Source organism: Nomascus leucogenys, chromosome 10, assembly GCF_006542625.1.
Source record: "Nomascus leucogenys isolate Asia chromosome 10, Asia_NLE_v1, whole genome shotgun sequence".
Lineage (NCBI taxonomy): Eukaryota > Metazoa > Chordata > Mammalia > Primates > Hylobatidae > Nomascus > Nomascus leucogenys.
This window is the reverse complement of record NC_044390.1, coordinates 12,670,583-12,695,976: the sequence shown is the minus strand read 5'-3', so window position 1 is coordinate 12,695,976 and position 25,394 is coordinate 12,670,583. Positions and strand designations below refer to the sequence as shown.

At 34.5% G+C, this 25,394-nt stretch overlaps 1 protein-coding gene and 1 pseudogene across 2 annotated transcripts in view; one reads left to right on the top strand and one right to left on the bottom strand.

Moving 5' to 3' along the window:
• Positions 1–25,394, bottom strand: part of EEA1 (early endosome antigen 1) — a 157,069-nt gene that overhangs the window by 71,473 nt on the left and 60,202 nt on the right. The window contains exons 3-10 of one of the 2 annotated variants that reach the window (XM_030819863.1): positions 20,975–21,102; positions 13,662–13,716; positions 13,506–13,571; positions 10,467–10,506; positions 9,462–9,575; positions 8,720–8,841; positions 7,668–7,823; positions 2,826–2,840 (exon numbers count right to left, since the gene is read on the bottom strand). In XM_030819863.1, coding sequence (XP_030675723.1) covers positions 2,826–2,840; positions 7,668–7,823; positions 8,720–8,841; positions 9,462–9,575; positions 10,467–10,506; positions 13,506–13,571; positions 13,662–13,716; positions 20,975–21,102 — 696 coding nt within the window. The remainder of the gene's footprint in view (positions 1–2,825; positions 2,841–7,667; positions 7,824–8,719; positions 8,842–9,461; positions 9,576–10,466; positions 10,507–13,505; positions 13,572–13,661; positions 13,717–20,974; positions 21,103–25,394) is intronic. The other variant, XM_003259658.2, reaches the window with a different exon arrangement.
• LOC105738316 lies at positions 13,786–15,475 on the top strand (annotated as a pseudogene).

The following is a 25,394-nucleotide window of genomic DNA, read 5'->3' as shown; positions in this document are numbered from 1 at the left end:
TGAGCCACTGAGCCCAGCCCATTTTAATATTTTTAAAAATGTGAAAATCACTTTTTATTACTAAAGCAACAGTTTGATCATTTAAAAATAATATAAGAGAAAGAGAGGTAAGCAAAGGTCTTGGAAATATAAATTTCTAATACATAAAAGCTGAACCATTAGAGAGGAAGACAGTATTTTTTTTTTTTTAAGTATGGTCTGCTGCAAATGACACTGACAAAATAACTTTCTATTATATTAATATTTCTAATATTGCTTATTGGCTTTACTTTCCACTTTATTTATAAAGTTACAATCATTTCCAGTGTCTATTTCTTTATTACTGAATAAACTTCATAATATAAGATACAAGTTTTAAATTTTTTCTTAATACTTATAAATACTTATTCATATCATATATTACAAATGAGTGCTTTCATCTTCAAGGGAGAAATCTCAGAAGGCTACTAACTTATCACGGCAACGATGGTATTATTTAAGAGATCATTGGCTGCTCTTCTTTTGGAAACCCTTCCAGAGTGTGTGGAACTTATTTTTTTAAGGGATTCTCAGTGGTGGTGTATCCTCATCCATTTTATGGTGGCTTTGATTTTAAGTTTTGGAAACCACCAAGTTTATAAGCAAGGTAAGTGACTGAACTGAAAGATCAAACACTTGGGCTTATTTTATTTTAATAATTATTTTATTTAATAACCATTTTATTTTAATAACGGGCTTATTTTAAAAATCAGAAGGTAAGTGATTGGACTGAATGATCAAATTCTTGAGCTTATTTTAATAACCATAAATTAACAAAATTAGTTTTTTTAGTGTGTTCCAAATGGACTAAAAGTCAATTAAAATAACTTTCAAAAATGCTTTTAGGAATGGAGTATGTCTGAGATATGTGCATGGCCTGACCTTTTTGGGAAAACATTCACTTAAATGTACAAATTCTGATATAATGAAAGGCAATCTGTAACATTACCATATTGTTACACCTTATACACAGTGCTTCAGTATCATATGTAACAGCCGATATGTTAATATATATATAATCTTATACAATTCAAAGAAGAAATGTTGAAATATTCATGTATTTTCAACTACACTCAAAGGCCTACCCTAAAACCATCTGTCTTAAACTGAACATGTAATCTCAAAATGGATTTAGTTATTGTGAGTTTATTTCAAGTTACTATTTCTAATAATTTTGAATCTCAAAATTTTTCTGTTAGTAGGGTAACAATTTGACTATTTTAACTATGTTTTAATCATATAGCAAAAATGCCAATTTATTACAAAATAAAATATCACATTTAAATCCCTACTTGTAAATATCTTGTCCAAAAAATTTGCACAGGTTCCTGGCACATAATGCACAGAAATAATAACAGTATATATTAAAATGTAAATTACGTGTATATCTCATTAAAATATCATGATTTCATATTGAAGTTCATAAAATTTAGTAAGCCAAGTATAAGGTCTATCTTGCTGATAAATTCCAACATGTAGAAATAAGAATTTCTAGTAAGAATAAGAATAGAATTTTCCTTATTAAATAAGGAAAATGTAAAGCAAACATACTCCAAAAATATCCTATTTTATAGCTTTTTTGTATCCTATTTTATAGCTTTTAGATATGCTCTTACTGTATAAGGTTAACAACTAAAAAACTGGACATTAAGTGTATCATTTACACTTTGTAAAACAAATTTGGATATTGTGAAAACTAAAATTTTTATATAGATAAATTCCAGCACTTGAAACTTTAAAATTTACTCAAGGGGACAATAAGAAAAGATTTGGGAACACTTATACATCCAGAGAGCAACCTTAGTTATGAAGAAGAGGAGTGAGGAGAGTGAATTCTGGAAAGGCTTCCCCTTTTCTATTGCACATTATGAATCATTAATCTTTTATAATAATCACATATTACATTTATATTTGGGGAAAAAATAAAGATTAAAGACAGACAATAATTACAAAAGAAAAAAAGTAAATACATTCCCTCTTCAGATATCACTATGGGTGAAGTTCAAAGATCTCTATTCATACTGACTTTCTTCTCTAATAGGCCAAGCTTGTATGTGCCTTGGACTTTAACCTCCTCCTGAGAATCTTAGCTCTCACTGCTTAACTCTGACTCTTGCTTATTTCACTCTTCTCACACATATCCTCCATGAGATCTTCCCCGACCACTCTAAAACTGTTCTACAGTATTCCCACTTCCACTACCGCCCATACGTGCTTTATTTTTCTTCCTCGCAGCCCTTATTATTACCTAGCTTTCCATCATGATTCAGTGTACTTGTACAGTCTGTTGTTTGATTTCCACAAAGGATTAAGCCTTATGGGAGCAAGCATTCTGTCTTATTCAGTATTTTAATCCCCACACCTAAAGTAGTCCCTGACACTTGGTAGACCCAAAAAAACTCACTAAAGGAATGAGTAATTATACCTCCAAAGAGATAATAGATATTTATTTCCAAGGAAACAATATATTAGATCCTATAAAACAGTTTGCACTTCCTTGATTTTCTGAAATGTTACTGAATTCAATACTGAATTTTTACTAAAAAACTTTACATTACAAAATAAGGAATGATATTTCAAGCAAACATCCTGCTGATGCATTAGAATTAAAATTAGTTTTAATATGCTACAACTATAAGTAAATAATCATTTTAAAATGGTTGAAGCTATGCATGATTAGCAAAACAAAAATGAGCATGTCTTCGAAGTTCTAAGATTGCCTTAAAACATAAAATTGTCATATAACAATTGAAGGTGACACATTAAGGGTATTATTAATATTAAAACGCCTCCCCAAATCACATTACCTCAAGTTTAAGCATCTCCATTAGAAAGCAGAAAAAATAATAACAAAATGGTGGATGAAAGGTGGCAGACAACACTGACAAAAGTACACACTGAGCACATAATTAAAATGACCAAACATGCCCACACGTCTAGTCTCTTAAATAAGCATACTTTAAAAGATATTTAAATACTTTCATAGCTATGCATGGGTATACTCATACTTTTTCCATATCTACATAAACATTTTAGCACTTAAAACTGGGATTCAAATGAGTTTATTTGGAAAAAAGTAAAATTCTTTAAAAATCATTTCCATTAAATACTACACCAAATATAAGTTGATTACAGCTTAGATATTTTCAATAATGTAGATTTTTATAAATATACTTTTTAACCTTTAAATCCTCAATTTCCAATCCATAAAACAGCCAATTATTTATAAAGAATTTTCAAATGCTTTAGAATGAGATATTTTCTATATGCCTTCAAAACTACCCAGGCAAAAAGAAGTCAATGAATTCATAAGGTATGCGTTCAATGAAAATAATAAACACAAAGATATACATAGTTAATAATGTACACCAGATTATGTATCTTCAGCCCCAACTAGGTATACTAGTCAAATAAACATTTATATGAGCTAAATGTTAAAATACATATTCCTAAAATTGCCATTAATTTGGTTTAAAATAAATGTTTACTTGACATTTTAAAGTAATTTTTTTCTTTTTTTGAGACAGAGTCTGACTCTGTTGCCCAGGCTCGAAGTACAGTGACATGATGTTGGCTCACTGCAACCTCCACCTCCCGGGTTCAAGGGATTCTCCTGCCTCAGCCTCCCAAGTAGCTGGGATTACAGGCATGTGCCACCACACACCCGGCTGATTTTTTGTATTTTTAGTAGAGACAGGGTTTCACCATGTTGGTCACGCTAGTCTTGTACTCCTGACCTCAGGTGATCCACCACCTGGGCCTCCCAACGTGCTGGGATCACAGGTGTGAGCCACTGCACCCGGCCCTTAAAAATAAATTTTTAGCTTCTTTAATTCCTTTGTATATGTTTTGTTTCTGATGCCAATATTTAGATTTGATAAAAACAGCAACATCTATAATAAAAATTGTTGTATTAAGTCCTATAATTCACTAACATACTTAATTGAAAATAACTAGAATTGAATTTTAATAAATTAATAAAACATGTCATATATTCAGAATAAGGAAAAGCAAAAAAACAAATGCAGTTACAAACAAATAAATGAGATGAAGTAATTAGTAATTTTTTTCATATGGAAATGGTATGACACAACTCAAAAGTATTTTAAGCTATTACCCAATACAAATATTACAACATACAATATGGCAAAATAAGAAAAGTAATTACCAATAAGTATTAGGACAAGATTAATAGCACAAATTTACTTAAAAGGCAATCATCAGACCACCTAAATTAGGAGACAACATAATAAAAAGGGAATAACACAGGCTTTGGATAAAACCTGAGTTCCAACCCTAGCTTTTATATTAGGTGTGACCTTGAACAATTTACTTAACCTCATTGCCTCTCAGATTCCTCATATGTAAAACATGCTTAATAGTTAACTTACAGGGTTATAAGAAACAAATGAGACCACATTTTAAGTGCCTAACATAGTATCCAAAACCTACTGGTGCTCAAAAGAGTAAGAGTTTGTTTCTAATAATAATATTATTCTGACTCTTAAGTTACCATTTCCTAAAGTTATTCAAAATATTTTAACATAAACAATGTCTCATTCATCACTACATATTAAATAGGTAATAAGTATTATTATTTTATTAAAAATATAATGAAATATTAAATCACCTATTCAGTTACTCAGCACAAATAAGTTCCTTTCTAAATTTATTTCCAAATTCTTGAAAAGGTAAATTTTTATGAAAATTTAAATGAAGACACAAAGAACTGATTTCTAAGCCATTTTCATTCTTTCCTAGAAATACCTTTTCTAGAAAAAAAAAAAAAAAATCACTGTTTCCTACAAAGCCCTGTTTGCAGCAGGAGACGATGGAGGGAGACACTAAATTCTTTCACCTCCCTCTCTTTCATAACTCTAGTCATAGAACGGGTGTGGTGACTCACACCTTTAATACCAACACTTTGGGAGACTAAGGCAGGAGGATCTGCTTAAAGCCAGGAGGTCAAGACCAGCCTAAGCAACATAGCAAGACCCCATCTCTACCAAAAATAATTTGTTAAATAAAGAAAAACAAAAAAACTCTAATCATAGCTTTTTCATCTTAAATGACTTATTCTCCTTAGATATAAAGGTATTTTAATCTACAATAGAAATATAAATTCATAAAACACTATAAATTCTTAAATAAGAATTTATATTAGAGTAACTCTTAAATATTACTTAGAAATGAGTAATTCTTAAATTAGAGTAACTCTTAAATAAAATATTACTTAGAAATGTCTTCCCATTAACAAGTTATATTATATTCTCACCTTTTTTTTTGAAACAGGGTCTGCCTCTATCGCCCAGGCTAGAGTGCAGTGGTGTGATCATGGCTCACTGCAGCCTCAACCTTCTGGGCTCAAGCAATACTCTCACCTCAGCTTCCCCCCTAGCTGGGAGTACAGGTACGTGCCACCACGTCTGGCTAACTTTTTATAGAGACAGCGTTTCACCATGTTGCCCAGGCTGGTTAAACTCCTGGACTGAAGCAATCTGCCTGCCTCAGCCTGCCAAAGTCCTGGGATTATAGAGGTGAGCCACCATACTCAGCCTATATTTTTTTAAATGCAAGTAAACATGTAAATTTATTTTCCTTGTTAATGTTCTATTTGTTTCAAAGTATATGCATAACTCCAAAACTTGCAGCTGGAATAAGTCAGACAGGACTCAACTTTAAAATACATATTCCTAAAACTGCCATTAATTTGGTTCTATTTTAGTGACCATAATACATTTATTTTAAAATTTCAAATAGCATTTAAGATATTTTTTAATCAAAAGAGAGTGTATTTTTTTTTTAATTTGAGAAATACCAATAGGCAGACATATCTAATCAAAAATATTTCTTACTGATACAAAGAAATAAATGACTGGGTTCACCCTGGTTTAGGTATTTTAACATTAACATCTGAATAGCACTTTTCCTCATGAGACTTCTTTGATTCAGCCTCTCCTTGATTCCACATTTGTACTTATAATCATTGCCTTTTACTGATTAATAATACCAGTAGGACAAGAGCTTTTAACTGGCTTCAGTAAGTTCATGAACCACCTGAAATAGTTTGAAAATTTTTGGAATTAAGTGTTAATTGGGCTACAAAGTGTCAATTTTGGAAAAACTGCATCCAAATATCATAAGTTAGAGAGTGAAGTGTTAGGCATCATAAGGCCTTACATGCCTATGTGTGTTATATCCACAAACTTTCACCACCCCTTCCCATAAGATAAAGAAGAAAGATTTTTAAAAATGAATTAGACATGGGTTATCTATAATACTTATACCCCAAAGCTTGATGACATGTTACTATTTGTGAATAGAGTGGCTTTTAGATCACCAGTTACAAAACTCTAAGAAAGAGATTCAAATTAAAATGTTACGGTAACAACTTTTTAAACTGAAAATATAAAAATCAGAAGTCTACTTTACATAAGGGAGCTTAAAGACTACAAATAATAGTAGTCATAACAAAATGTCTCCCATAATAAAGTAAAAAGGACAAAGGCTAGGATTTTTAAACAAATTTATGTATTATATATCTTAGAGTTTGTTGAATGCTGACATAATTATACAAGGGATTTACAGGCCAAAGTCATGTCATGTAAGAAATAGCAGAAGAACTGAAAATGTTTATCTTGGAAGAGAAAATACTCAGAATAAATAGGAGCAGTCTTCAAATACCTCATGTGGAAAGAGGAACAATTTATTCTGTGTAATTCCTAAGAACAGAACCAGAACCAACGCATGTAAATTACAGGGAAACAAATGTCAGCTCAATAAAATAGACTTAGGAAAAAATATACACATCCTACACCACCTAGAAAGGATTGTGGATCACTTATCAGGGTTGCCATAAAGGGAAGTCCTGGATTGAATGTTAGACTAGCTTCTTTTAAGACGTCTTTCAAATTCATAATTCAAAGTCCATCAGTTAGAAATAAGCTTATGGCCGGGTGCGGTGGCTCACGCCTGTAATCCCAACACTTTGGGAAGCCGAGACAGGCAGACCGTCTGAGGTCAGGAGTTCAAGATCAGCCTGGCCAACATGGTGAAGCCCCATCTCTACTAAAAATACAAAAATTAGCCAGGCGTGGTGGCAGGCACCTGTAATCCCAGCTACTTGGGAGGCTGAGGCAGAAGAATCGCTTGAACCAGGGAGGTGGAGGTTGCAGTGAGCTGAGATCACGCCACTGCACTCCAGCCTGGGTGACAGAGCAAGACTTCGTCTCAAAAAAAAAAAAAAAGAAGAAATAAGCTTATTACAAAATAAGCATTTCTCAAATATATTTTCTAAACAAAATTGGTAATATAATTGCAGAAAATGCTATCGTTCTTCCTTTAAACTCAATTACCATTTATCAACTAACCTTGAGTAAATTTAACCTTAAATATCATGTCAGCAATATATATTATTAAACAGAATAATAATCTTTATGAAAATATTCCTCTCTGAGTGTCTAGCTTTATAAAGCAAAACATACTGACTGTGAGACCACATTGACTATAAACAAATATTATTCAGATCAAAAATGAAAGACAAATATTTTGATAGGCCACTCAGAAAAATCTCAAATCCTGGCTTCACTCAACAGTATACACTACACAAGCTAATATGAATCACATTTAAGTACAATGAACTTCATTACCTCTGAGCTAGCATATTGTGACTGTAATTTTTTGCATTCATCTTTGAGTTTTTCAGATTCTCGCTCACGTTCCAAGGTCATGTTATCCATTAGTGTTTGAACTTGGACCAGTTCTTTCTTTAGCACAGCAACATCTTCTATACCAGGTCTCTGAAGCTGTGAAACAACACATTTTAATTAAAAATTAAAGTGAAAAACTAAAATAACACGCATTTTTAGAATCATTTCACTACAAAGGAATCAAAAGGGAAACTATCATCAATATCAATTTTTAGACTTCAAACATTGAACACTGATATCTTCTCCCACAATAAGCCACTTCCTCTTCCCATCCTACCTCATATTTAATAGTATTAATATTCAAGGTGCTGTCTAGTAAATTCACAATTATCTTACTACTTTATTTGTTTTCCTTTCCTTCACAAACTACAACTATTGGTCATAACAGTGACTTGAAAATGCTAAATTCCTTCTTTTTCTATCCTAGGAAACTGGTAATAAAAATGAAGGAGCAAATGAAAGCATAGAGTTTGCTGCAGGTTGGATGTAGTTAATTTATATATTTATTGAAAGCTAAACAAAGGAAAGAAAGTCAAGGACAGATGCAAGATTATTAAGTCTTGGGAGAGTATTAGAGATGTATGGTTCCAATAACAGAAATACAGTAATGAGGAAACATGATTACTTTGATTTTATACTTGTTGAATTTGAAATTAAAGCTAGAAATTCAATACAAAGTACCCTAAAAGCCGATGGATTTATAAAACTAACATGCAAGAGAAGACCAGGATCAGAGATGCAGATATGAAAACTACTAAAATGACAGATGATATTTAGATAGAAACAACAAAAATGTTATGTATCATAACATTCCATTTTTATTTTAAAAATCATATATGGAATATATATGCAGGTGGTAGAATATAGGGAATTGCTTATTTCCTGATTTCACTCAAATTATATTTTTAAACATTTTCCTTCAGGGTATGTATTTTATTTTTAATTTAGAAAGGTATATAAGAGTACATCTCAATAAATAATTCCTAAATTACCAGTTCCGTCTTCAGATCTTGAATTACAGTTGCCTCTTTGTTTAATTCTTCTGTCAGATGTGTCACTTTTTGTTCAGCAGCATCTCGAAGACTCCTTTCTTCATCATACTTTGACTTTATATCTAATTAAAGATAGTTATATAAATATTAGTTTAAGGGGAGGACAGTTTTATAAGTTTCTGTATATTACTCTGCATATCTGTATATCACTCTAATTCAAATTCACATTCCTTAGATAACCATAAATATATACAGTAAATTTATACTTCTAATTACATGAAATGAACTTAAAATTAACTGTTTGTCTACATAAATTCCACTCAACATTAAGTTAATAATTAGCATTTTAATGTATACTTAATCACATATTTTACCTAAAAGCACGTTAAAAACATATATATGTGATAGTATAACCAAGTGTTACATTTATACTACATTATTTAATTCATTTCTTTAAAATGTTCCTTTTTAATCTTTAAGCATGCCACAGAAGAAAATGTATCTTCTCTTAAATTTCAAGAAGAATTTACAAAGAAACACCAGTCCTTTGAAGGAAGGCAGCTAGAGGACAAACGAAATAATTTACATAGCAACCCTGAAATCACTAAATTCCATTAATCACCATTGTAAGTCTATCACAAATGCTTTAACACACTAAAATACTACATTTATTGCTAGGGTATATAATGGCAAAAAGGTAATGAGATTGATTTATTGGCTAAAAAATTCTAACTCAATTTACCTGCAATTTCAGTAGCAAGTTGGGCTGCTTTCTGTTCAAATAAATCTTTCATTTGCTTAATATTAAAATTTTCTGTTTGGGCTTCTTCTAATTGCTGTTCCAAAGACTGTAGTTCTACAAAAAAGTGTCGCAGTTATTTAAATACCATGTTAATTACATATGCTAAAAATTGTTATTACTTATATTCATTACAGTTGTAAAGATGATCAACTTAAGTTTATTATCCAATTACAAGTAGAGTGTTTTGACACTTCAAGAAATTAAGTATATCTGCTTCATTTAAGGTACAAATCATAATTTACAAACATATAATACAAATGAAATGAATATTTAGAATCACTGCCAAATAATCTATAAATATTTTATTAAAAGTTATTTTGATTTCACATTTCACAGTTATTTTCCCATATCCATCAACTGACCAAAAAGGAATACACTCTTTTTTTTTTTTTTTTTTTTAAGAGATGGGGTCTCGCTATGTCACAGAGGGTAATCTCAAACTCCTGGGTTCAAGCCACTCTCCCCTATCAGTCTCCCAAAGTGTTGGGATTATAGGCATGAGCCACCAAGCCTGGCTCAAAAAGGAAAACATTCTGCTCCTCTGATAAAATTAGTTATACAGCAGGATGTTGGAAATGGTTAAGATCTCAAGGCCTTTTAATTCATTAAAGTATGCAGTCAACTCCTAATACTTCATCATAAAGAAACTATCTTACTCTTAATATATTAAAATGTCATTAAACAACCATATTAATGTAATATTCCAGAAGTTTCTTACTTCAAAATATAACGAACTAAGAAAACTAAAATTTTAGTTAACTGATTAAATTACGAAGTTCACATGTAACTCTCTACACCTAGAATATGACCATTATCTTCACCGTTTTAGAGTCATAAAGCATAACCATGAAACAAAATTCATTTGGCAGGCATTGAAGAAAAAGAAGGGAAAACAAATAAGAAGGAAAAGAAAACTGAAAAAATATCTGCTTTAAGTAAAGTTACCTGCTGATGAATCAGTCACCAACCCATCAGGTTTGGCCTCCTCAATTAAAACAAAAGACATAAACAAATGAATTAAAAGGAAAAGATAACACTGTTAAAACTGTCAATGTTAAAAAATCTCTGAAAGTCACATTCTTTCAGGTAAGTAGTAAGATTTTGGTGAAAATTTAAATTTGGTGGTTTCCATTCTTCCAGATCTGTAAGAGACCAGCAGGCAGACTAGCATAATGATCTAACTTCAGTTTATTAGTTCTAACATAGATATTTTTGTATGTTAATATATATGAAGTTATTATGGTCATCTTAAGTTCCATGAATTCAGTAATAAATAGCACAATTATTGTAATTATAAATATAGATTATAAAACAAATACTTAAGTCTACTGGCAACATTCAATCGTATTAGTATGTAGCTTTGAAATAATTTCTAACACTAACATAGTTTGCTACATGGATGCTATATATTTTGCTGTAATAAGAACTTGGAGTGTTATCCCCCTCCGCTCAAGCATGTAATACCTGTTAGACCCCGTATGTGAGAACTTGGAATGAACTTCTCCCCTCTTCAGTAGTGTTACATCAGACCTTATCATACCCCAGATCTGAGCTACTGACCTCAACTACTGGACTTCAAAATACATATTAACCAAAGAGTTTGAAAGATACTTTGAAAGCTTAGACCATGGCAGGCTGCACTTTGTCAGCTGCTTTCTTTGAGACTGGCAGCTCATGCTGCAACAGGGCCATATCCTGTTGGCCTTAGAGCTTTGAGTCTCGGCAGCCAACACCTACATCTCCTCTAGCAGCAGGAGATCCCCATTGTCCGGGATCTCCACTTTTTTGGACGCCATCTCTCCAGAGAGGCTGCTCATAAAAAAAGGTACACCTCAACCCTTTTAGACTTTACTTTTCACAAAAGCCTGCTTCCATCCTGATAGAGTGACTAGACTTTAATAATTTTGGAACTCACCCCACTATATGGTTAATATACCTCATCTATTGATATTCCCCATAAGATTTGTTCATGTTATTTCTCCCCCTTTTAAGCACTGTGAACCAAAGAAAATTTCTCTTTGGCAATAAACCATGCAATTCACGAAATCATAATTCAAATCATGCTTCTTATTACAATCAAACACAACACCTATAATAGTTGAACATTTGCATTAGTTAAAACATGCTATCAAGCTATCACTACTAAAACTTGCATTAGTTAAAAAGTGCTATCAAACTATCACTACTAAAAAAAATTGGCTTTATAAGCATAAATTTTTAATTCAGGACAAGTCAACTTTAAAAGAAGCAGAAATAACAGATTCCATAAGGCTTAATTTGTCACATATATTCAGAACAAAATAATATACTACCTTGGCATTATTTTTATATTTTAAAGAATTATACCAATCTGAAAGAGTTTAATAAGGCATTTCCTAGTATATCTGATTTTTTGTTTCTCTATACATTGAACTAAGACATACTGATTGCTAAGAATCATAAGTATTTAAAATATATTTTCCCAGAAAGGTAAATTTCTTGCCAAGGTAACTTACACCTTGCACTGCGGAGAAGTTATTTAAGTGTTATTAAATGTGAAATAGTCATCTCAAATGTAGTAAACAATTTCCACTCTGTTTTCAGATACAGAAAAGAATACAGCCCATAATTATTAATGGCATCTATATAAAACATGAGTAAATGAGTTATAAGTATTTTGGATTACTAAAAACTTCTTTAATGTTAACAGAATCACCAATTAGAGAAGCTGAGTAGTAATAAGACTGATTATCTTGTCATTTATTTATTTGTTTTTGTCTTTTTCAGTCCAACTGCCAATTCTTGGTGCAAAGGCTTTAAAAAGCAAAAAAGGCTCACTGAAAGTCACAATATGCCAAGATAACATGCAAAGGGATTATTAATTACTTTACAAAAATATTAGAACTATTGCTGAAGGGTAACTACTTTTATTCTTACAAATGATGACTATGGTAAAATTATTTGGTAAAATTTCGTTAATCTTTGATTCTTCCTATAATTTCAGAATAAAATCAATATAATTTCAGCATAAAAATCATAATTAAGGCATTTACTTAGAAAACACATTAAACTATATAGAATCTAAGACATCAAAAAAATCCTATTCAAAGAGAACCACTTTTGATACTGCAGTGATTTTCTTGTTTTTCTCTATGTATTATTTTTATGTAAAGTCATACAGAATATGCGTGTGTGTGCATGTATATACAAATACACATTTTTTAGTTTTTTAAAAACTTAACATTGCTAATAGAACAGGTTTCCCAGTTTTCAATCTTCACTAACATAATAAATAATAAATAAATATTATTTATTTCCCTACCAATAGACACTTTAGTCATTATCAATTTGTCAGAAACTTAAATGCTCTGAAGACTCACTACTGTTTGAACCTATTTTTTTAACCATTTAGGTATATTACAAAACATTAGAATAATATAGCCTGGTATAAAAAAAACAATATACAGGTACCTGATTCTTTTTTTTTTTTTTTTTTTTTTTTTTTTTTTTTTTTTTTGAGGCAGAGTCTTGCTCTGTTGCCCAGGCTGGAGTGCAGTGGTGAGATCATAGCTCACCACAGCCCTGAAATCCAGAGGTCAAGTGATTCTCCCATCTCAGCCTCTCCAGTAGCTGGGACCACAGGCACATGGCACCACACTCAGCTAATTTTTAGATTTTTTGTATAGACAGGGGTCTCCCTGTATTGCCCAGGCTGGTCTCGAACTCCTGGCTCAAGCAACCCTCTCAAGAGCCTCAGCCTCCCAAAGTGCTGGGATTACAGGCGTGGGCCCATCCAGTAACTCATTTTTAATGGAACACCTTTAAAAAAATTACATCTTCACTCCTCATACATTTGTTTGCATTCATCAGAATTCAACACAGAGAAACAAATTAGGAAGTTATTTATATCAGGCCGCCACCTGCTTGCCAAAAGGTATTAAGTTTAGTTTTCAACAATAAAAATAAACAACTAATAAACATGCTTTAAGTAGTTAAAGCAATTACTTGCTGCTGCAGCCCTTGGTATTTTTCTAATTCCTTCTTTAATTCTTCCGAGTACCATTTTTCTTCCTAAGAAAAAACATTTTTAATTAGTAAATTTAAAAAGAGGTATTATCTGAAACACTGAAAATAAAAAGGTATAACAATTTTTATTCTTACCTTAAGTGAAGCCTGTAGGTCTTGGACCTCTTGTCTGAGCAGTGTTACATCATCTCTAAATAAAAATGGGGGGAAGGAATTAATAGTTAATGTCCTTTAATTAACAAACTGGTCTTAAGAAATCATGGCTAGTAATTGTATATTAATATTATAGTTTTTTTAATTCAAAAAAAGAACTATGGAAGATTTCATATATAATGGCATATATATAAATCCCTCAGAAAAACAATTTTATTCGTAAAGCTCATTGTTTATAAATGGAAAAACATTTTCTAATGGAAATAATCATATAACTGACTGTTAAGTGCCCAAGCCAAGAGGCAAAATGTCTCCCATTAATTTACTAACAATAAGCATCAATGGCTTCCTGTTGTAGTTAGCATAAAATCTAAACTCATTAACATGGACTATAAAATATGCATAATCTAGTCATTGCCTTATCACTCTCCCCTTCATTCATTTAGCTCTATCAACATTGGCTTTTGTCTTTCACACTGAGAAAAAGCCCTGGTTCACTCCGCACCACCCTTGGTTACGCCCTGATTCTATGCTCTGAGTAGAATGCCGTCTGCAACTTGCGCATTTCGCAGCCGCCGTCTTGCCGCTGCTCCTTCTCAACGCCACTTCCACTCACTGCCATCAACACCAACATGAACGGGAGCTCAACAGCTTCCACTAGGTGTTCATTGAGGAGGGCACGTGCCTCTTCACCTCAGAGTCAGTGGGGGAAGGCCACCCAGATAAGATCTGTGACCAGATCAGTGAGGCTGTCCTTGATGCCCACCTTCAACAAAATCCTGATGCCAGAGTAGCTTGTGAAATTGTTGCTAAAACTGGAATGATCCTTCTTGCAGGTGAAATTACATCCAGAGCTGCTGTTGACTACCAGAAAATGGTTCGTGAAGCTATTAAACACATTGGATATGATGATTCTTCCAAAGGGTTTGACTACAAGACTTATAATGTGCTGGTAGCCTTGGAGCAACAGTTACCAAATATTTCTCAAGGTGTTCATCTTGACAGAAATGAAGAAGACATTGGTGCTGGAGACCAGGGCTTGATGAAACTGAGGAGTGTATGTAGGCCTTTAACCATTGTCTTGGCATACAAGCTTAAAGCCGAACTGGCAGAACTACGCCATAATGGCACTTTGCCTTGGTTATGCCCTGATTCTACAACTCAAGTTACTGTGCGGTATATGCAGGATTGAGGTGCTATGCTTCCCATCAGAGTCCACACAATTGTTTTATCTGTTTGGCATGATGAAGAGGTTCGTCTTGATGAGATGAGGGATGCCCTAAAGGAGAAAGTCATCAAAGCCATCGTGCCTGCAAAATACCTTGATGAGGATACAATCTACCACTTACAGCCAAGTGGCAGACTTGTTATTGGTGGGCCTCGGGGTGATGCTGGTTTGTATGACTGGATGGAAAGCCATTATGGACACTTATAGAGGTTGGGGTGTTCATGGAGGAGGTGCCTTTTGAGGAAAGGATTATACTAAGGTCAACCATTCAGCTGCTTATGCTGCTCATTCAGTGGCCAAATCCCTTGTTAAAGGAGGTCTGTGCAGAACGGTCTCTTATTCTATTGGAGTTTCTCATCCATTATCTATCTCTGTTTTCCATTATGGTACCTCTCAGAAGAGTGAGAGAGAGCTACTAGAGATTATAAAGAAGAATTTTGATCTCCACCCTAGGGTCATTGCCAGGGATCTGGATCTGAAGAAGCCAATTTATCAGAGGACTGCAGCCTATGGCCACTTTGGTAGGGACAGCTTCCCATGGGAAGTGCCCAAAAAGCTTAAATATTGAAAGTGTTAGTCTTTTCCCCATACTTCTTGGCATAGGCAACAGAGAAGCCTTCAAGCTCTGAGGGAAAGGGCGTTCCTTCCTAAGTTTTCCTGTCCTGTTTCAACACCTGATCAGTTGTAGTCACTCTAGTCAATGACATGAATTGTAGCTTTTGTGGGTAAGTTGGGCTTGCTATTCTGTCCCTAGGTGTTTTGTTTATCAATAATGAATTTAGTGAGCGTAGGTGATCCATGTAACTGCCTAGAAACAACACTGTAGTAAATAATGCTTTGAAATTGAACATTTGTGCCTTATGATCCAATGCTCCAAAGTCCTAATTGCATTGACTTTCCCACCAGATGCTGAAAATGTCCTTGTAATGTGCACATAAAGTACTTGTAGTTCCACTTATAGCCACTGTCTGGCAATGCCACAGCCCTGTCAGCATGAATTTGTAATGTCTTGAGGTCTATTACGAATGTGAAGCCTTCCCTTTATCCTCCCTGTAACTTGATCCATTTCTAATTATGAGCTCTTTGTCAGGGTGTGTTCCCTATCCGATCAATCTTGTATGTAACGCAAGTTCCCAGCTGGAGCTCTAGCCTGACATCAAAAAAAGGCAGTTACCATTAAACCATCTCCCTGGTGCTTACGCTCTTAATTGCCACCTCTTTAACAGCACCAAATCAAAATCTCTCCACTTTCAGCTGTATTTTGGAGGACATACACGTAAGGTTTTAATTTAGTAAACCAATCCTATGCATGGTTTCAGCACTAGCCACACCTCACCAACTCCTAGCTCTAGAAAAAAAGGCACCTGACACCTTTGTGATGCCATACAGGGAAGTCACAGGCCAGTACCTGAGGGTCTGAAGGTTGCACACTTTAGTACCAGATAACGTTTTTTTTTTCTTTATAAGAAAGCCTGAGTACTCCACACTGCACGGTAACACCTCCCAGGGTTTTAGTTTTATTTTCAAAAGCAGGTCCAATGAGCTTTCTGAACATCTGGTGTAGCTACAGACAAGTCAACTTCCTTCAGAAAGCAGTGTTTTTGGCGGGGAAAAGGAAATTCCTTCATACTTGAACATTTTCTAATTGCTTATTTATTCTATTCTGGGGTGTGACATAAGTGCAGTGAAGCTATCACCTCAGATGGCAGCTTTAAAAAAATTTTTTTTCTCTCAGTACCATGATTACCATGATTCCTTTAACATGTTTCCAGCATTCCTAGGTAGGCCAAGGTGTCCTACAGAAAAACCTTGGGTTCGACCTACAAGGGGTCTGGCTGGTGTTAACAGAAGGGAGGGCAGAGCTGGTGTGGCTGGCCATGGAGAAAGCTGACTTGGCTGGTGTGATACAGAGAAGCCACCTTGTTTACATGCTTATTGCATGACTGCTCACCCTAAGCAGAAAGTGCCTTTCAGGATCTATTTTTGGAGGTTTATTACATATGTCTGGTTCTCAATTCCAACAGTTTAATGAAGATCTAAATAAAATGCTAGGTTCTACCTTAAAAAAAAAAAAGAAAAGACAAAGAAGAAGAAGAGGAACAGGAGGAGGAAGAGGAAGAAGAAGAAGAGGAGCAGCAGCAGCTCTGTAAAAAGGGGGAAAATACACACAACACACACAAAACACTTTATTTCTGTTCCTTTGGGTATGACATGCTCTTTCCTGTCTGAGAAGCTTCTCACATTCTGTTCCTCTCACCTAAGGGTCAAACCGACAAAGAATGGTGAACTGACCATTCTAAGCCCTTCTGCGGGAGAGAGATTTCATGAGAAAACACCATTATAAAGAATTATTATTCTGGCCGGGCACGGTGGCTCACACCTATAATCCCAGCACTTCGGGAGGCCGAGGCGGGTAGATCACCTGACGTCTGGAGTTTGAGACCAGCCTGACCAACATGGAGAAACCCCATCTCTACTAAAAATACAAAATTAGCCATGTGTGGTGGTGCATGCCTGTAATCCCAGCTACTCAAGAGGCTGAGGCAGGAGAATCGCTTGAACCCGGGAGGCGTAGGTTGCAGTGAGCCGAGACTGTGCCATTGCACTCCAGCCTGGGCAACAAGTACGAAACTCGATCTCAAAAAAAAAAAAATTATTATTGTTCTGGATGTCAGGAACATATCTTCCCCTGCTGGATTCAAATTCATCCTACAGATATACTCAAACAAGTACAAATGATATCTCCAAAGGAACTTTGTGATGTCATAAGTATGCAAAACATGAGAAATAACCTGAATAGTCATCAACCAAAGAATGAGAAAATTCCATGCTATCATTAAAAAGATAAGATAGCTCTATCTACCTTGATATGAAAGAATCCGTAAGATACAGAGAGAAACAAAAGATACAGAACAACGTAGAATTGCTATCTTTTATATAATTACATATATTTATATATTTATTTATATGTACATAGATATAAGCATATGAATATATAAGCACAGAATATCTCTGGAAGAATACATAAGAAACTGATGAAAAAAAGAGGCTAGGGAAAAAGGGGTGGCAAGCGCTCAATTTTCACCATCAACTTTTTTGAACCATCTGAATTTTGTACTATGTACATCTACATACATACATTTAAAGATCTAGCCTAAAAAAGCTCACTAATGCATCAAGCTTCAAATATTTGATTGATGTTGATGAAATTCGCATATAAACTGATGAACAGAGGGCTTTAAAGCAAAAAGGTTTCATGACCCACCTGAGTCATGTGGACTTTTGATCTAAAAGACGTATCCTGCTCATAGTCACATGTCATCCAAAGTGGTATAGTGGAGTAGAATGTAATTGTCAGAAACTGAGGTGTAGGAAAATGGGAAGAAGAGATACAATAAGATAAAAATGGAAACGCATGCAGTAACTATTCCATAAGCAATGAGAAGCCTGCAAAAATTACTACTTAAAGCAATGCCAATCAAATTTGCATTTTAAGAATATTATTCTGGCCAGGCGCAGTGACTCAGGCCTGCAATCCTAACACTTTGGCAGGCTGAGGTGGGAGAATTCCTTGAGGACTTCTTGAGGTTCTTGGGCAACATAGCAAGACACTGTCCCAAAAAAAAAAAAAAAAAAAAAAAGTAAAAATTAGCCAGGCATGTTGGTCCATGCCTGTAGTCCCAGTTACTTGGGAGGCAGAGGCAGGAGGATCACTTGAGACCAGGAGTAGGAGGCTACAGTAAGCTATGATTGTGCCAGCCTGGAAAACAGAGCAAGATCCTATCTCTAAAAACAAAGAAAAAAGAATATTATTCTGGCAGCAATATGGAGAATTGGAGGAGTACAAGACTAAAGATAGAGAGCCAACTATAAATATGAAAAAACATTTTTGAGTGAGATTTAAGGCCTAAAATAAAATATAACAGTGAAAATGTAAAAGAATATATGCTGTTAAGGAAACAGAATTAACTAAACTTTATGATACATCAGATGCGGGTAGGAGGAGCAGATATGTAAAAATGAGCACACCTACTTTCCTGGCTTTACTAACTGGGTGGGGACAGATAATGACGCCATTCTCCAGAAGAAGTAATAGTAGACAAGCAGTAGGTTTAGAGGAAAATAGAATAAACTCTGTTTTCAAAATGTCAATGATGAGGTGCCTCGGAAACATCTGAGGGAAGATACCTAATAGGCAAGTTGGGAGATAATTCTAGGTTGGAGATATGGTTTAGGAGGAAGTTATGGATGTAGATATTACCCTAGGTAGATCATACAGAGAAACAGCAGCATACAAAACAGATCAAGAAAAAATTATCACACTGGTATGTCATCTCAGAAGAGTAGAAGGAAGGAGAGCTGGCACAGCCAAATGTTGCAGTGGTTGTTGTAGATAGTCTACAGAGATGACTACAATCAAGTTCTTCCTTTCCTAAACACAAAATCCACTAATCCACTAAAAGACAAAGTTTATCTTCAGGCCTCATGAATCTGACTTGGCACTATGACTACTTTATCCAATAGAATGGCAGAAGTGATGCTCTGACACTTTTGAATCAAGCCTAAAGAAGATTGGCAGCTTCTGCTTCTTTCCTCTTGGAACATACTACCTTGGAACCAACTACCAGCTTGTGAGGAAGTCCAAGCAGCCACATAAAGAGGCCCACATGAAAGAGAACTGAAGCCTTTGGCATAAAGCCCCAGATAAGCTCCTAGCTGGCATCCAACACAGACTTCCAGCCATGAATGTGAGGCCATTTTGAACCTTCTGATCTTCCTACAACCCCAGTCTCCCTCACTTAAAGCAGAAGAACCATGCAGTCAATTCAAAGAATCAAGAGAATTAATAAACTGTTATAGTTTTAAACCACTATGCTCTTTGGGTAGATTGTCAGACAGTAATAGATAATCAAAACAGAGGTCAAGCAAAATAAGAACTGAAAATAATCCAGGTTACTGTTGGCCTTCAGAGCCATTGCCAGAGAATGGCAGGGCAGAAGTCAGGCTTCAATTAACTAAAACACTAAATGAAAAGTTAAGAAGAAAAAGGGTAGACCGTGGATGCTTTTATGTTAAAAGTTCATATATCGGACACGGTCTAATTCATAGTTGAAACACAACTCTATTAAATTGATATTAAATATAAAAACATTTATAATATAATTTAACCACCTATTTTTAATGTATTTCCTAACAAATGACAAAAGAAGAGTAGCCAAAATTATTAATTCACACATAAAAATACCCAAGAGCATTAACAGTCATATTAAAAAGGAAGATCCATTCTTCCCAAAAGCACTGGTTTTCCCACATACTTTAATACAGTAAAATGGCCATGTTTTATAGTTCTACATTATCTATCAACCACAAAGTTTATATGGTTATCATATTTTCCTTTATGTAGTATTCTTTGTGTTACACAGATTAATCAAACAGTAAGTTTTCTTTTTAGGAAAGCATAAAAATACTTTTTTACAAGTACAATGAAGTAAAACTTTTATGCCCTCAGTGAGGATAAAAGACAAGAGTTCTCTCCAATAGCAGAAGAAATGCAAAGTTATATTGTTGAATGCCATTCTAAGTAGTTATATTTTAGTTTACTTTTACTTCTTAAAATGGCCAAGACAAATTACCAGGAAACACAATGTGTACGTCTGCTTATTGCTATACTGGTGATTATAAATGGAAATTTTTAAATTTTAAATTAAAAATTAAATTTTAATTGTTGGCTACATTTATTATTTTAACAACCTACTATAAAGTCATCTAAGCAAATCGTATCATTTTATATTACACAATATGCTAAATATAATTTAATCTTCTTTTGCTAACTTACAATATTCATTAAAAACATAACCTATGTACCGTATTGTAGTTGCTGGCATAGTTACTGGTCAAGGATTGAATAGTTTTTAACAATAATGGAGGAAGGATATGCTAAATGACAACAGATTTAAATTAAATAATACAAAAAGGTTACTATTTTCATAAGCTAATTAATCATGATTAAACAACGATATCACATGCATATTCCATAATATTATACTTCAAAATTATCATACCGTACCGCTTCAAAGCAAGATTAGACTCTCCTCCATGACCTGAGTCATTACCAGCATCATGAACAGCTTCATAATGTTTGAAAAGTTCATCAGCAGATCCAAGAGATTTCATACACTGGGGACATATGAAACCCTATAGAAAAGGGCAGAAAAAAGTTTCAAAATAGTATTTAATATTGTGAAATAACAATTTGCATATTATTAAATATCATCAAATGTCTGAATCATACCAATGGTGCTATTAGGTAAATTATATCTTATGGTATTAATCCCAAATTCTAGTATCATGAAAAGATACTTCATTGTCTATTCTAGTTGAAGTTTACAAAATACAAAGCCCTTGCAACCATCTTTTAGGTCAGATAAATTAATAGCTGGAGTACCCAAGTCTAATCTGAAAAGTTAGTTCTAATATAGATTAGTTGAGAAGATTTGCCTTCGTATCCTTCCTTTCTCTAGATATCCTCATTAGTAAAATAATATCTATTCCAATCTACTTCTCAGGAATGCTAACAAAAAAAAAAAAAAGAAGAAGATGAATCACTGAGGGGGAAAAAAAGTAATTCATAATCACCACAGAGTTCAGATATCTAAAATGATAACAAGTATTCTAGTCAGTAAATGTCCTTGCTAACCTACGGCTAACACAGTAAAGGCCTAAAATTAATGTGTAGCCCCATAAAATATAAAAAACAAATATAACTATATAACTAATCCCAAAATTATTATATGGTTAAAACTACCAACTAGAGTACTATGTTAAAGATGCTGATATCAAGACCCATGTTTTACAAATTTTAGGTTGCAATTCATTAATGAATTATGAAATCAACTTACTGGGTTGCAACTTTTATTTTTTTATTTTATTTTATTTTATTTTGAGAATGAGTCTCACTCTGTCACCCAGGCTGGAGTGCAATGGCGCGATCTTGGCTCACTGCAAACCTCCACCTCCTGGGTTCAAGCGATTCTCCCTGCCTCAGCCTCCTGAGGAGCTGGGATTACAGGCACCCGCCACCATGCCCGGCTAATATTTGTGCGTTTTTAGTAGAGATGGGGTTTCGCCATGTTGGCCAGGCTGGTCTCGAACTCCTGACCTCAGGTGATCCACCCGCCTCAGCCTCCCAAAGTGTTGGGATTACAGGCATGAGCCACCATGCCCAGCCAGGCGTGGTGGCATACACCTGTAGTCCCAGCTACTCAGGAGGCTGAGGCAGGAGAATTGCTTGAACCTGGGAGGTGGAGGTTGCAGTGAGCCAAGATCATGCCACTGTACTCCAGCCTGGGCGACAGAGCAAGACTCCTTATCAAAAAAAAAAGAATATTTGTAGTCATTCATTAAATCAAAGATTTTTTTAAAATAGTAATTAGCAAAATCATGATAAAGTTATTACACATACAATTCTGCTAATTAAAGGTAGCAAGAAATAAACTTGTTTTGCTTCCATCAAGTACACCACAATTCTAAAATTCCCCTCTATTACAGATACAAAAATAAAATGGAATGTGTGTGGCAGTGGTGCTTCGGCACTGTAAGCAACAAGTAAATACATTATAACTTTGAAGGTTCTATGGAAAGTAAGTTTTATTAGAATGTACAGCTTTTACATATAAGAATGGTCATCCTCTCTTGATTCTATAAAAAAACAAAATACAATGCCCTTTAAAGATCACCGTTCCCCAAGGCTCTCTCATTGACTTCCTCCTCTTCTGATTCAGCATTCTCCCAGGTGTATAACAATGCAATGGTTTTAGCTATCACTGACATGCTGATGACTCCCAAATCTGTCTATCTAGCCAATAACTCACTCCAGAATTCTTCTGGATCTTCAACCACATGTATCTGTACCTGCATCCCACAGGCATCTCAAATACAACAAATGCAAGACTCATTTCCCAAACCTCCTTTTCTCACCAATGCCCACCTTTCACCTAAACTAGAAAACCTAAAAATTTGGCTAAACTACTCACTACTCTCCCTCTCACTCATTTCTAATAAAACATTAAGCATAAACATTTCTCCTTTCCATCTTCTCATCTCCATCCTCATTGCAGCTGCTCATGTTCAGACACTCAGTATCTCTTGTCCAGACTACTGCAATAACATTAGAAACAGTGCTCCTATATCCAGTCTTCCCTCTTCCTAACTAATCTTCCACAGAGCTGCCAGAGGAATCTTTCTAAAATAGATTCTTCAATATCCTTCAGCAACCTTTATCATCAAGATGGCATACAAGGTTCTGCATAACCATTCCCCTAACAACCTATGCAGTCAGATCTCCAGACACTCCCTCACCATACTTCAACATTACTAAAATACCTGCGTTTCCCTGAGCACGCCATCACACTTCAAATTTCTGTGCCTTTGCGTATACTGCTTTTTCCCTCCAGGAGCACCCTCATTAGCTTATCGAGTTCCTATACTCACTGTAATACACAGCATATTGGATTTTTTTTGTCCGTATTTCCATAATGGCCACAGGTGGTACTTTAAACATACTATATTTTTCTATATTGTATATTTATTCACTGAAATATGAATGAACCTGGCAGTGCAAAAATTGGCCAAGAAAACAGAAGATCTTTAATAGCTTACAGATTATAAAATCTTCCAAGGGAGAAAATGAGCTAAGCAATAAGTACTCTGAGCACGTAAAAACTAAAAATAAATAAATAAGAAACCTGCTCCTTGAGTGCTGATGCAAAAAAATGTACATCCTCATTTATTATTTGTGCACATTATGTGGCAGAATCAAGGCTCACTGTTTATTTGGGATACTGATATGTAGACAAATATTATCATACAATGCTGTATAATACAATTACATATAAAGAATTATGGGAACACAGGAGAAGTATCCAACTCCACCTTTGGCAGCAGTTAATACTTTACAAAAATACATACACACATACATATTATATATGTGTCTCATCTCCATCCTCATTGCAGCTGCATAGTGTATGCGTGTGTGAGAGAGAGAGAGAGTCACTGGAATTCGGTACTAAAGAATAAATAGGAGTTTACCTGGCAGAGAGAAAAGCATTCTAAGCAAATGGAGGAGCGTAAACAAAGGTGCAAGAAACACTACGAATAGTCATGTTACATTTAGGAGACAGAAGGCTTCTAGGTGTGTTCTGATCACAGAGCCAGAATGAAGGGCAGGGGGACAACAGGTGATAAATGCAATAATCTCCTATGAAACTCCTGAAATGAGCAAACAGTAGTATTGAGGATGTGCCTCTGGATATCAGAATACAGTGATGCCATTAGGCTCCAGAGATATGGTACTCAACATTGTCTTCTGAATGAATGAATGCTCCCAGTCAGGATGTTAGTCTAGCTGCTGTCATTCTCTTTTTCTTCAAAACCATCTGTTGGCATTCTTAGATCTCCTACCCACTGTTGTACAACACTAGTAGATATGCCTTTAGTGCAACAGTACATGTACCCATATAATGTTTAGCCTGTCATTTCTCTTTTGTGTCTCAACTTCTGCTAATAAACTAGAAAGCAAATGAAAAAGTGTTCCTCGGAGAAGCTACATCCCTATTACACGATTTAATCTTCACAACTGTGGCTTTTTGACTATTGTCTCCACTTTCAGGTTTGGGCTCCAGATACCTAAGAGTGCCAGAAAGCTAATGATCACACTGAGGTATGCCATACCTTCTTACAACTTCCAAAAATTACCAGATTAATATCCCAGAAATAAATGATTAATTCCTAATGAGAAATTTTAGAAATCAGTAACATACATTTCATTATAGAAATATTCCACATAAGTGAATTTTCCATGTGATTAAGATTTCCTTGCTTAAATAAAACTTAAATTTGGGGACATTTCTAATAAAAATAAATCTTACTAAAATACATGTAATTCCTCACCTTCTCAAATAGATGATATTAAACCTTTGCCTAATGCCTCCAAGACATAAATATTTATCACTGAAAAGATGTCTTCTACCCTATTAATTCTGGCAAGCCTCTTTAATTCTTATACCCACATTTTATAGTTTGCCTGCTCTATATTTCAACAGTCATTACTAAAAATTCTTAGCATACTAGCTCTGGGAATGCTAACCTGTAATAAATGGGATGGGTAGATTTTTTTTAAAAAGTGTATTAAAACCCATCATTTGAGTTTAGAATGAGTGCCTCAGGGATGTCCCACGAACAGATTGCATGATCTTTAGGTTCATGGACTTTGAAAACCAATTTGATACGAGACTCCTCTATTTTTTTCTAAATGATCTCCAAGGGGATCGAGGTTGCTAGATAGATAAATTCCAGAGAAGGACTGTTAGCTAACAATAACACACTAAAACTAGCCAGCTACATTTATTTCCCTTAGTCATTTCAAATTTGTCACCAATTTCCAAAAAACACAATTTACTTAAGATTAAAAACAATATATTCAGTACTTC